Genomic DNA, 14,575 nt, shown 5'->3' on the forward strand with positions numbered 1-14,575 from the left:
TACGAACAGCGCCTCAACATACGAATGAAAAACAGCAGATATAGATTAAATGGTTTTCAATGCATTCCTATGGAAAAGTTTGCCTCGACTTACAAACTTTTTGACATACAAATGCCATTCCATACGGATTAAGTTTGTAAATTGAGGTACCACTGTATATCTGATCCTTGTTAATCCCCATCACTACCACCAAATAAACTCATTATTTGGTGGCATTATTTATAAATCATTATTTCCATATTCTGATCTGCACCCAGTGCAGTTATTGGCTATCCTTTCTGGGGAATGATGGGAATTGTAGTCCAGCACATCTGGAGTGTATCCAGGTAGGAAAAGATACCGTATTTTATGCTATGCTTTGTGACTAGGAGAAGAATCCATTTTTTTCCATTGTAATCCCTGAGGCAAGTGGGATGGGTTCTCCAGCAAATAAGGCAAAGATACAAACATCAAGAACCTTTCATTAAATTTGTGTGCACTAGGGTTAGAAGGCCCACCCATATAAGTCTTTCTACAGTTTAAAAAATACACCAAAAACCATCAAGTACAATAAAAAAAATGAAGTCTTTATTCTTTTGGCTCAACTGTAATGTGGCTTACCGTTCTTTATGGTAATAGCATTTTCCTGCATGCAGTTCACCAACACACAAAGTCAACAGTTTCAGTAAAAGAAGGAATTAACATTTAATTTTTGCTTGTGAATGGAATTAAAAAAAAAGTCCTGATGTGATCAGATATACAAGTTCGCTACTTGGTTCTTGTGGGGGGGAAATTATAATTGTGGAACTGCGTATAATATTTAGAAGACTTCTAGTGCAGCATGAATCAACAAGAATAAGAATAGTCTATGTAAACAAACACTGGAAAAGATCAAGAATTTTATGAATAAGACTAACTGCTGATGCAGGCAGTGCTAGGATTTCAGACAAGTCTTTCCCACCACATTTCAATTACAAGTTATAGCTATTTGGAAGCAAGTGCATTTTGGACTCAGTCTGAAAAAATCGCAGTAAGATGTGTGCAAAAATACAGTACTAATTTAAAAAGCAACCCAGGAACCTACCATTACCTCCATTCTCTCCGTTCGTCGTTTTATTCTACTCTGTGAAATCTTTCAAATAAAAAGTGTTATGGACAGAAAGTAACAACCATCTGTAACATCAGCCTGAAGATCAGTTTCTGTTTTGTCATTTATGTACAGGATGCTGACAAATAAAACTGAATGAGATTTTGTACACTATTTATATTTCTCCTTGGAGAACTCTAACCATGTATTTCAAACAGATTAAGCTGCTTTGCAATAGGATGTGTACAGCTGGCTACACCCTGTACTATGCTCACTCAAAATTCAAGAGAAGAATAAAAGAAGTAAGGGCAGAGCAAGAAGCTTTCCCCCTCCAAGCCCACAACCTCCCCACCCCCACCCCAACAGATGCAAACTATTGCTTGATGAAATGAGGAATGATGTCTGGTTGAACAAATTGTTTCACTTTTACCACTGACGTATGGCTTCCCATATTAGATTTCTGAACAAATCCAAGAAAAATACAGCAGCGAAGGCAAGATAAACAACATGCATCAGTGATAGCCTCCAAACTACTTATAATGGTACAGAATACATCATATTTTCCTGTTCAAGGCTTGCGAACGACACTTATTGTGGTACATATTTGACGCAATAAATATTGTGCACAAGGTCATTATTCCTTTGCTCAAACATGCACCACAGGGCTAAAGTAACTATTTACACAGACAGCATCTCATTGACCCATACGGTGTCAACTTTGCTGAGAGCAGAAGATGGCTAAACAATACTGCAGGAGAAATTAAAAACAAACATATATGTTGGATTATTCTCCCCCCTCTTTTGGCCAGTCCAATGTGCCAGACCTTTTGTAAGTGAACACATTTTGTTTCCTGTAGGACACTTAAGAAGAAGACATACTCTTTCCCTACAAAACTTTACATTCAGGTTGCAGTCCTACACACACTTACCCGGGGTAAGTCCCACCAAACTCAACAGAGATTATTTCTGAGTAAACATGTATAGGATTGTGCTGTTGAGTGACACCGATGTCAACTTAATTTCATGACTGAATGGTACATGTGCGGGGACATCTCTGTAGAATAACTGTTGATTTTATGAGACTTACAGGCACATTAATTTTTTTCAGGATGAGACATAAAAGATGTATACTGTTATTGAGCACCTCTGAATCTGGAGCCATCCTGAAACATGGAAGTATTTAAAACTCTTGTGCAAAGAAGTCTTATCAGTTTCCATGCATGGTCTATAAGTGCAGCATGCCTTCATGCAAATCACTTCTGCCTGTACACATTACAAGAGAATCAGACAGAACAGCTGGTCCTCATATTCCCCCTTCCCCCTGTACCCACCCCACCCCTAGAACATAAAACCCACTTACAAAAATAGTCACATATAATAGTAAACAACCTGTGAATTAAAAAAATGACAACCTCACCAAGACTGATTTCTGTAAAAATATGGCAAAAATGTGGCAGTTGGAATGCAAACAGTGGATACAATTATTGTACTTGAGTGTTTTATGTTATAAACACACATAACATCTCACTTTGCACCTCTCCGTCCGGTCCCTACAGTCTGGGTAGCCATTTTTCTCTTCTCTTCAGCAGTGTCAGCTGGTAATAAAAACAGTAACCTCCTGTCAAATTCCCTTTCCTGTTTCACAGAGCAGCATCTGGATTGACGAGGGGTCACTGTCTTGTTAATAGGCACTGACCTTAAGTATATATCTAACATTTGTATATATATTTATAGATATTTGTGTGTTTGTGTGTATGTGTGTGTGTCTCTGTGTGCAAAAACAGTCAGTTTGGCATAAACCTCCCACAGGAGTCCTTTTGAAATAATACTTTACTTTCTCAAGCTGTAAACAATTTGTCACAAAGTAAATTGTCCGCTTTGTTCATTTTTTACTGTCCCTGATATCTTTACCTTTATCTTCTTTTTCTGATTTGTCCTTTTCATATTTATCTTTGTCAGGCTTTGTAACACTATCATAGGAAGGTGGGGAGGTGGTGGACGGCGTCATATCATTTTTTTCAGGAGTTGAATTCTCATTGAGCTTGTCAATGATCATATCTTCTTTGATAAGAGTGTCATCACCAGCTTTGATTCGATCTTTGTTAAAAATGCAGGACACTTTTTTAACTTTTTGCTTTAAGAGGTAGCGCCTGAAGGCCCGCTGAATAATGACAGCAGATACTTCCTCCTGCTTTCGCTTTAATGTGGTGGTAATTGGTTCATAAGAGGCTTTTGAAGGATTGGCAGCCATAAACCGATCTTCCATTTGGACACGAAGGGCGTCCATTTCTTCGCTGTCTCCCAAAACGCGCTTGGTGAAAGCAAACAAGATGTCAAGGCAGTGAATTCTGTCCCCGCTTACCATGGGCAGATCCATTGCAATAAGCTGAACCTTGTTTGGTTTGGCTATTAGAAGAGGTGGATCCAGGGAAGCAGCAAAATCGGAGAGTTTACTAAACTCTATAAACTGGGTTGCATCTGGATCAAACTTTTCCCAGACCTCATAGAACATCTCAAAGTCATCCTCACTCAAAGGTTCTGCGCTTTCTTCTGTAGCAACACTGAAGTTCTCCAGAATAACAGCAATATACATATTTACTACGACTAAGAAAGAAATGATGATGTAGCTGACAAAGAAGAAGATCCCAACGGAAGGGTTGCCGCAGTCTCCCTTGACCGAGCTCCCCGGGTGGTCTATCTCAGGGTCGCAGTCTGGGGGTCCACTGTTGAGAATGGGGGCGAGCAAGCCATCCCAGCCTGCGGAGGTGGTGATTTGAAAGAGGCAGAGCATGCTGTTGCCAAAAGTTTCAAAGTTGAACATGTCATCTATCCCAACTTCTCTCTTCACGTAGGCAAAATTGGACATTCCGAAGATAGCGTAGATGAACATGACCAGGAAAAGGAGGAGCCCAATGTTGAACAAGGCAGGAAGGGACATCATCAAGGCAAAAAGCAGGGTGCGGATCCCTTTAGCACCCTTGATCAGACGCAGGATCCGGCCTATCCTGGCAAGGCGGATCACTCGGAACAAGGTGGGTGACACAAAGTATTTCTCAATGATCTCTGCCAGGAACATACCTAAGAACAACGTTTAAAAATAGGTTAGTTCAGAACATGTGTAACATCTAATGTGTGCAAAATGTCAAAAGCTGCAAACACCTGGTTTAAAATTATAACTAAAAGTTAATTAAAACCTTGCATGAAATGTTAATTAAAAGTACTTCCATTAACTTCCCACAATTTAAATTTATCATATTTTCAAAATAATTTTTATTGAAATAGATTTTTTCCTTACCCACAATAGATAAAATGACAACCACAAAATCAAAAATATTCCAACCAATGGTGAAATAATAATAGCGAAGTGAAATCAGTTTCAAGACACATTCTCCCGTGAAAAGAACGATGAAAATCAGATTAATTCGATATAAGTTTGTTTCCATTGCATCAGTCTGATCATCTGTTTCCACCATCATGGTGACCATATTAAGGCAGATAAGAATCATGATACTGATGTCAAAGGCCTGCTTTGTAACAAAATCGAAGACCATGCCTTGGAATTTGTTCTGTAGGAGAAAAACAAAAACATGTCTGTCCTGTATCTTGTAATTTACAGTGTAAGTCTTTGCAGATTTTACAGGGTACTAACAGATAAGTTGCACAAAACATACATTCACTGCGCATTATAGTAGTTAAGCTAGATGCATGAAGACAGTAGTGAACAACATATGCAGCCCTCTAGATTTCTGGGAAAGCCCTGGCCAGTCTCACTCCCAAACATTTTTGATTTTTAAAATTGTCCAAAAGGTGTGGGGGCAATTTTGCCATGTTCAGCATCCCTAAAAACCTTTGATTAGTATTACATAACCGATACAAGTTTTAACCAAGAAACTAAGTACAATGAGAATCGTCGTCTTGTGAAAAAATCATCTTGCGAGGTGCTCTATGCATCAGTCTCAAAAAAAAGTGTTGCGAAGCATCGGTCTAAAAAAAAAAATCCTGCAAAGCACGGTCATAGAAAAAAACATCTTGTGAGGCACCAAAGTGATTGCAAAAACCAATCGTCTTGCAGGTTTTTCATCCCACGAGGCAATCATTTAGCGAGGCACCACTGTATCTGTTAAATATTAGCACAGAAAAAATATTGTTCCTAATATTGCTGTTTTTTTGTAGCTCTGATTGTGTTATTTCTAATATCTGCAACTGCTTATAATACTGTGTGAAATTTCTTGATATTGTTCCCAAAGCCCCAATGACTTCAGTGGGGACCACTGAAGTGTGTTTTGTCCACAAGCGAGATGTTTCAATTGCCAGGTCTCTGTATTTTGTCAGTTATTTCAGTTCTTCCATTTTCATAATGACAAGTACACTAATTTTGCCACTCGATCATGTCCAATTTTGTAATCTGTTTGTGCAATCTTTGGACATTCGCAGATGGGGCATGACACAGTTTCCTCTTTTTCTTGGCAGCGTGGACATTTGCTGTTAGCATTAATTCCTTGGATCTTGGCTTTTGTCACATTGGTTTGGAGTGCTTGTTCTTCTGCAGCAGTTCCAGTCACACCCATGTTGAAATGTTTCCATTAATATTACTCAGCTGTTGTCACAGAATCATAGAATAATGAAGTCGGAAGGGGCCTATAAGTCCAACCTTCTGCTGAAGGCAGGAATACATATCAAGGGATGTCTATGTAGCAGTTTTCCCAGCTGTTTAAATGATAATGATAATGATTGCAACTAGAGGGTACAATGGTGTTTATCTTCTTTTGTTTACTCTACATTTTTTGAAATAAAAAAATGGGATGCGGGGGGGTTGCAAGGGTGAAGCACCCTTTGTACTCCAGGGATGGGAGTGTGCAATTGCAGGACCTCTAAAGGCTTATGAACCCCTTGCTCATTCCATAGCAGAGTAGAAGCTCTTGCTGTGTCCATCACACAGCCAGGCTACGAGGGAGGAAAAGACATGGCTACTTTCCACTGTTATTATAGGACAGTGGCTCTCGTATGTGATCTTGTGGTCCTTATCTAAACGGCATAAGAAAAACACAACAATTCACCAAAGACAGTGTTTCTATTTGCTATCATAAGACAATGCCCATTATTTCCTGTGATTAGAAAGGAAAAAAATGCCCTTTAAAACCTACTTATAAAAGCTTTTTTTGAGGGGGGTAAAAGCTGCTTTTGATACATTTTCTTCTAAACCATCACTCAGTTGGAGCCTGTAACTTAAAAGAGCAGCAAATAAATAATGGCAGGAGGGAGGGGGAAAAAGACTTACTGCTGGCCTTGGTATTGGTTTCTGTGGTTTCTTGGACCCCAGTTTTTTCATCGCATTGTAATATTTCTTCTGTTCTTCTGTCATAAATATGTCTTGACCTCCAAAGTAAACAAATGAAATCCAAACTGGTTACAACCAATTATTCTTTTTTAATTTTTTTCTAATCAAAATCATACAAACATAAAAACATTTAACACATAACAAAAAATACTAATTGTGCTTTATACTAATTGTCCTTTCTCCACCCATTTGGAATTTACATCCATTTCCCCCCTTCTATGGAGCCCAATCCCCATTCCAAAATTGCATTGACTCTTGTGAAAGCGTATGTGCCTTCCATTTTATTAATACAAAATCCACGAATTCTCCCCATATACTGCATCTATAAATATATTATTACTTACCAGCCTCTTAACTTTAATATTACATTAACTTACTGTTTATTATACCCTGAATCTCTCTGAATCTATACCATTCATTTAATTGAAAATTGTATAATAGTGTTCAATTACTACCCTGTTTCTCTGAAAATAAGACCTAAACTGAAAATAAGACCTAGTATGATTTTTCAGGATGCCCTACCCCAAAAATAAGCCGCAGTGAAGTGAAACCCCACCCTCCACCATTGTGCAGCAACCAGATGACGACATGACCGTTTGAATAAATGTAGATTGGTGAACATGGGAAAAAAAACGCCCCCTGAAAATAAGCTCTAATGCATTTTTGGAGCAAAAATTAATATAAGACCGTGTCTTATTTTCAGGGAAACACGGTAGCTACAGTTAATCTTGCTGCTGTGGGACTTTGGTCACACATGACCAACCCCCCCCCCCCAAAAAAAAAACAGAATAATACTGTATAATCTGTTAATAATGTTTTGCTAATCTTTTAACTCATCTTCAGTAATCTTTATTGGTAACATCATAAATAGTTTATCTACGGTAAAATCTTCATTTTACATACCGTTATTCTAGCAAACCATGAAAGTCCAATTTTTCTAAAATCATTTAACTTGTATTTTTATTTCTTACTTCAATTTATCATTTTTACATTTAAAAAAAATCTCTTTAAATCTTTCTAAACTCATTAGAATATTTATTCCTAAAAACTGAACAGACTTTGAAATATTAATGTTAAAATTCTTTTCTAATTATTTCTTTTTCATTTTATTATATTTATACAACAGGATCCTCTCTGATTTATGCCAGTTTAGCTATAGCCCCGTTATCTCTCAACATTCTTTCAAATACAGTTTTAACCCGTCAATGACTTTTAATGGATCTTCAGTTGTTAATAAAGTATCATCGACAGACTACACTAACTTTAATTCATCTTCTCCAATAACATTTGCTAGCAATTCTATAACTAGAGCAAAGAAGTAGAGATGGGGATATTCGTATTTGTAAATGAATATGAATATCCCCATCCCAGGTGCACCTAATGTGGGTCCGGAACTGGCCTGTCGTGCTGCTGCGCTGCTTGCCTCCCACTCGTCTCGCTAATTGCAGAAGTAGCTCTGCCCTCTTCTGGCTCGGCTGGCTACTCCAGGCAGGGGGTGGGAGGATAAATCTCCATGCACAGCAGCTGAGTGACCAGAAGAGCAGGGAGACAGCAGAATTACTTCCATGATTGGCGAGAAGAGCAGGAGGCCACTGGCGGCACAGTGGTGTGTGAGTGGATGGGCAGTCCCGAGGGCTGGACCCACATTAGTTGCACCTGGGATTCGGGATATTCGTACTTGTTTATGAATACGAATATCCCCATCTCTACAAACTATACTTAAGAGGGGGACTAGTACTACTGTTTAGGAGTATCCATTTGGTTATTCCATCATTTATTTATTTCTTTTCTTTATTTGCATCAAAATGTTGCACAATTTCAGATTACGAGTGTATATGAAATATAGGTAAAATTTAAAACAAATTAAAATGTTAAGATAATTAGACTATTTTTGACAAGAAGTGGGCTATTTCAGCGGCGTTATCTCAGTCAGTTGCTAGATCTTCCTTTATACATAGGGTGGGGCATAAATTGCATGCACGTAAATGCTGCATGGATTTAATTTCTTGACAGTCACACCGTTTCTGGTCAAAAAAATAAATAATGCTACATTAAACACGGTGAAAATAGACATATATATTTCTTCCCCCTGAATCTGCAAAGATTCCAATACCCTCCGAAATCCTTGGGAGAGGGGCAGCCACCCACTTTCTCCAAGCCCACAGTCAGTCTTCCACCTTTATTTCCTATTCCCCTTCTTCACCTATCATCCAACCCTACCTATTTGTTTGTTCATTTATTTATTTAACTTACATGCTGCCTACACTACCCAAAGGTCTCTGGGCGGTTTACAACAATGTTAATGTCTATCTTCTATGTATTCAAATAATACAGTGGTGCCTCACTTGACAACAATAATCCGTTCCAGCAAAATCGCTGTAGAACCAAATCGTCATCAAGCGAAAGAAAAAACCCATTGAAATGCATTGAAAACCGGTTCAATGCGTTCCAATGGGCGAAATACCTCATTGTGCAGCGAAGATCCTCCATAGGGCGGCCATTTTCTGGTGCCTGTTAAGCGAGGAATCCATCCTAAACACAGCAGGGAGCCATTTTGCACAGCGGGGTGCCATTTTGAGAGCCGCTGATCAGCTGTTTTAAAATCGTCATTTAGCAAAGAATCAGTTCCCGAAGCAGGGAACTGATCGTCGTGAAGCGAATTTTCCCCATTTAAACATCATTTTGAGATCACAATAGTGATCGCAAAAACCTCATCATAAAGCGGATTTGTTGTGGAGCGGTGTAATTGTCAAGTGGGCCACCACTGTAACTCCGTCTTAACTTTTTCTTAGTAGTAGACTGGGTCTTGCTTCTGCTCCAGTTTGGCCCTCTCTTGTTCCCATTACTGATCAACTATCAAACTCCACTCATGGAGCAAATTTAAACCTTGATACAAAAATATTATCCTATACAGTGGACCCTCTACTTAAGGAATTAATCCGTATTGGAATGGTGGCTACAAGTCAAAAAGTCTGTAAGTCGAATCTCCATTGACCTACAATGCACTGAAAACCGATTAATCCCATAACCAGTGGTTTTTATTCTATTTTTATTCCATTTTGGTTTTTTTCTGGTCTGTAAGTCGATTCTCTGGCTGCAAATCGAATCTACATTTTGCAGCCAGAGAAGTCTGTAACTCGAACAGTCTGTAAGTCGAGCCATCTGTAAGTCGAGGGTCCACTGTAGTATATAAAACTCTCAAGTATACTGAGTACCCCCAACTGTATCAAATTTCATTCTTTTAGAGGACAATGATGAACAATTTCATATTGCATCACCAGGACGCTATATGATAAGAATGATCCCGATATACTGATATACCTGGATCAGTGTATCTTTAGATAGCAACTGTCCAGACTTTTCTCTAACCACTTCCATAAATAATTATTTCTTCTAGAAATTTGCAAACCTAGCAAAAAATATTAGGAGTCATCTGACACACACCAGTCAAATCCCACTTGATGCAGTCTCTCCAAATCTTCTTGAACCCAACCTAGACTTGGTCCCACTGTCTTGATCCATTGAAATACCAATTCTCTAAGGTTTATTCTATCGTCATTACCACCTTCTGGAAATCCACACAAATTCTCATTTTAATTCCATCCTCTATATTTCAAATTAATCATTTTTTAAAATCAATTTCAGTAAACTTGACTTCATGCCAATATAACTTTCCAGCACTGGCTTTAACCATTTTATCAATTTCTTTCAGTTGTGTGGCCAGTGTTTTCACTTGATATCATTTTGTGTAATTCTGCTTTAACTTCTGTCATTGTCTGCATATTTTTTCCATTTGTGCTTTAACTGATGACTCCAGTTCTGTTTTAACTGCCTTTTCTATTTCTTTTTGTTTTATCCAATTCACTTTTAAATTCTTTAAACTCCAGAGAATTTTCCTCCATTATTTTCTTAAATTCTGCTAGTAATCTATCTTCTTTTCCCATTTTGCTTTTCTTACTGTGATTCTCCTCTTTAGTCTTAGCTTTTTCTTTCAAGCAGATTCTTCTTCCTTCCTGTGATTCAACAAGCTCCTCTTTATTATTAGATCATGGAAAAATAAAATAAAAAGGAAGACAAAAATGTGGCATGTTAAAGACTAACTGCTGTAATTTAATGTGAGCTTTCATGGACGAGTCCACTTCTTCCTCCTTCCTGTGACTCAGCAAGTTTTGGAGACATTGCCTCCTCCTTGTACTTATCTTGGCTAATTATCTTTCCAAACTTTCTTCAGAGTCAACTGTTTCCCCGTCACAAGGTTCCAGCCTCCGTAATCTTGTTAAACCACAGTCTGAGGGGTAAGATCTGTCATGTTTCCACCTCGACCCGACTCTCTGTGTGGCATCTTAGCATTGCAATTGAAGAACTTTCACACCAAACAGAGAACGTAGGGTAACTCTTAACCCCTAACTTAATAGCTATCATAAAAACATGTATTTTCCTCTAACAAAATATATTAGATATTTATTATTAGACAAATAAATAAAATAAGCCGCCTAGAGTGGTCTTTTAGACCAGATGGGCGGGGAATGAATGAATGAATGAATGAATGAATGAATGAATAAATAAATAAATAAATAAATAAATAAATAAATAAATAAATAAATAAATAAATAAATAAATAAATAAATAAATAAATGTGTGGTATTCAAAGGTCCATAAACTATAAACAGGATATGTATATATTATAAATCTTCTTTCAGAGACTCGGAGCTTCTTAGTTCAGCTGCTAGCCAGTCCAGACTAGAAATGCCACTCGTGACTTTTTAAAAATGAATTCTTTTCATATTTATTTGTGTTTTAATGGGCAATCTCTTACACTGGGTTTCTTGCTTCAGCAACAGTATAGGCTGAGAGTGAGAGGCTGACTAAACAGAAGACAAAGGGCATGGCTCTTCTTTTTAAAAAGGTAAGTCATCTGCAGCATGGAAGATGTTTATTTTCTTATGTGTGTGGGAAATCAGATGTGCCCATACTGTGGCACAGCCCACAACAATTATTTCCACCCTTTTAACCAGAGAAAATCAAGACATTTCCTTCGTATCTATGAATGCTTTCTCCACTGTTGGACCAGCCTTTGCACACAGTACTGATTTTTGTAGCCAGTTTTGTAAGACTTTTGGGTGTGATGTTCTCAGTGGCCATCCCTTCATTCACCTCCTCACCCTTGCCCTTTCCCTCACCTTTCCTTCTTCACCAAATCTATAGTGTCACCCAGAGGGAAATGACAAAGTATGCAAGAAATATGGACTTCTTGCTCCTCTCACTGGGCACAGACTTGGAGAGGGGAGATTAAACTGGCAAGACCAGCAATGAGAACCCAGAATTCTCCTAGGGAGCTATGGCAGGCGTCTACTGATGCTGGTCCCAGGCACTAATCTTGTCTGCAAACAAGAAGCTTCATGTGTGCTAAGAAGCAGTGGATCTCCGGAACAAGGTGACTGCTTCATTTCAACTCAGCATCCATTTAGGATTTTCAAATTTTTATTTTTGTGTGTCTCTCTGTCTGTTATAGGAGAATGAAAGAACCATACCTGGAATTGCTGAAAAACACATTGTCATGTCCAGAAAAAAATAGCTTAGTAAATAAAGACACAGAAACAGCCTTCTCCGGAACAAAATACTGAGAACACACATACAGCACTACAGCTGCCGTATCACTGTCTTAAGCCCTCCTGTATGTGCGTTTGGAACATAGTCATACAGAATACTTATCTTCTTTTTCTGTTGATTAAAATTGTCTATGATGACACCAATAAATAAGTTCAAAGTGAAGAAGGAGCCAAAGATTATAAAGATGACAAAATAAAGGTACATGTACAGGTTGTCCTCATACAGAGGTTGTTGTTCCACCTATAAAACAAACAGAATGTTTAAGAAAAACAAACAAACAGATTGCTTGAGGGAAGGGCAGAACATGAACAGCAATATAAAATAGGGTGATTTTCTTTGTATGAATTGTGCACATTGTAGGTGATGTTATATTAAGCATTTGCTTTATAAAGTTACTTGGAATTGGCATAAATCTCTGCACCCATATTTTATTTTGACCTAATACCTGTGGCATGACAAACACTCCAAGCATTTGGCCTGCCCCAAAAGAGATACCACAGATAACCCAACATTACTTCTTCAGTGGGGGGAGTGGCATGGCAGTATACAGCAGGAACACCCTCTCCTCTTTTGTCTCTGCTCCAAGGTATATATATATTTATTATTATGTTGACCCATTCAGCGCTATGTCACATAAGGACTGGGATAAGGAGTTGCGCCCCCTCCCTTCTCGCACGTGCCTCTCTTCCTGCCTCTTCTCCTTGCCCACCTGCCCCCAAGCCCATTTCCCCATCTCTACCCTTGTGCAGAGAGTGCCTGGCAGGTGCCCAGTCTCGGCGGCCATTCTACTAGTGCTGGTATTAGCACTGGTGAAACATTTCCCTCGCTCTGCTATTCATTGTTGCTGCTTGGGAAAATGAAGTGACACCCTCCCTCTTGCTGTCGCTGACACCACTGTGGGTGTTAGAAAGAAGGTGCCGTGGACCGTTGTGCACACTGTAAGCCCCGATTCCCACTGTGTTCTTGAAACACACTGAGGTACTCGGGAGCACCAGCTCCCTGACAGGAAGAAGTGGAGAAGGAGAGGTAGAAGGTATAGAAGACACAGCAGCAGAAGTAGAAGCCAGTCCTACTTCTTCAGGGAGGAGGCACTCACTCACCTTAAGCAGAGAGGATTGAAAAGCCCAAAGAAGAAGCAGAAGCAGCAGCAGCGGTGGCATTTATACTTTTGGCCCTGATTCTGCTATTCTGTTTTGTTTTAATCTTCTTTTGGGTGGAAGTGGCACAGCGTTCAGTTGAAGCCATAGGCTTCCACGCCATGTGTGTCTATGGACCACAAAGCCAACATACCACCTGGCAGCTGGCAGAAGGGGAGGAAAAGAAGTGGTGGTGGTGGGGAAGGTGGTGTTTACAACAAGAGGGTCAGCAAACCGTGATCTTGGTGAGAACTGTAGTAAACTGATGATGTTGCTTCATGTCCGAGGGTAAATTGCTGCTTGCGTGTGTGAATGGAAACATTGATTAAATGCCTAGGAGAAGATTGCACCCGGAGAAGTGACCCTTTTAAATCAGATACAACCCAAGTTCAGCTTCCTTGTCTAGTTGCACCCTCAGCTTCATGCCTGAATGGGGGAGTGGGGGTTGAGCCAAAATCTCCTAAGACTAGTTCAGCATGGTAGCGGAGGTGAGGGCAACCGTAGGGGGCTCAGGGACTCAAATTTGACCAGTCAGTCAAAATTATTGATTTTAATGTCCTTACAGCGCATTTCCTTGATTCAAATGATGTTATGGCTACATCTGTATTCACTGGTTTTTTCCTTTAAATTACCGTATTTTTCGCTCCATAAGACACACCTCTCCATAAGACGCACCAAATTTTTAGGAGAAGAAAACAGGAAAAAAATCTGTTTTCTTCTCCTAAAAATTGGTGAGCCTTATGGAGAGGTCTGTCTTATGGAACACAACCTAGGACCCTTTGGAGGCTCACCCAGACCCCCTGAAGGCCAGAGGGGGCAAAATCACCACCTTTTGAGGTTTGGAAAGCTTCAGAAGAGCCCCAGAAGGTGACAATTTTGCCCCCTCTAGCCTGGTGGGGGGGCAGGGTGAGCCTCCAAAGGGTCCTAGAGTGTGTTCCAGGACCCTTTAGAGACTCACCCTGCCCCCCCGGGGGTCAGAGGGGGCAAAATCACCACCTTCTGGGCTCTTTTAAGGCTTGGGAAGCTTCAAAAGAGCCCCAGAAGGTGGCGATTTTGCCCCCCCTGGACCCGTGGGGGGGTGGGGGTAGCGTGGCAAGGGTCCGAGGGGGCCTTCCAGACCCTTGCCACGCTACCCCCCCACGGGGCCAGCATGGGCGAAACAGCGACCTTCCAGGACCTTTTGAGAAGCTTTCCAGCCTTTCAAAAGGTCCTGGGAGCTGGCGATTTCGCCCATGCTGGCCCCGTGGGCGGGGTGGGGGCAGCCTGGCAAGGGTCCTGGGAGGCTCCCTTGGACCCTTGCCACGCTGCCCCCACCCCCCCACGGGGCCAGGGGGGGTAAAATCGCCAGCTTCTGGGAGTGTTTGGAGGCTCCCCAAGCCTCCAAACACTCCCAGAACCTGGCGATTTCGTCAGGGCTGGCCCCGT

At 40.2% G+C, this 14,575-nt stretch overlaps 1 protein-coding gene and 1 long non-coding RNA gene across 3 annotated transcripts in view; one reads left to right on the forward strand and one right to left on the reverse strand.

The window, feature by feature from the left end:
- Positions 1–545: 545 nt before the first annotated feature.
- Positions 546–14,575, reverse strand: part of SCN2A (sodium voltage-gated channel alpha subunit 2) — a 138,183-nt gene continuing 124,153 nt past the window's right edge. For both annotated transcript variants that reach the window (XM_078394659.1, XM_078394660.1), the window contains exons 24-27: positions 12,117–12,254; positions 6,345–6,449; positions 4,362–4,632; positions 546–4,144 (exon numbers count right to left, since the gene is read on the reverse strand). In XM_078394659.1, coding sequence (XP_078250785.1) covers positions 2,949–4,144; positions 4,362–4,632; positions 6,345–6,449; positions 12,117–12,254 — 1,710 coding nt within the window. In that variant the 3' untranslated portion in view covers positions 546–2,948. The remainder of the gene's footprint in view (positions 4,145–4,361; positions 4,633–6,344; positions 6,450–12,116; positions 12,255–14,575) is intronic.
- Positions 3,964–12,426, forward strand: LOC144589610 (uncharacterized). Its single transcript, XR_013545827.1, has 3 exons — positions 3,964–4,098; positions 11,240–11,310; positions 11,917–12,426. It is a non-coding gene; the product is annotated as an uncharacterized LOC144589610 (long non-coding RNA).

This window comes from Pogona vitticeps, chromosome 1, assembly GCF_051106095.1.
Source record: "Pogona vitticeps strain Pit_001003342236 chromosome 1, PviZW2.1, whole genome shotgun sequence".
Taxonomy (NCBI): Eukaryota; Metazoa; Chordata; class Lepidosauria; order Squamata; family Agamidae; genus Pogona; species Pogona vitticeps.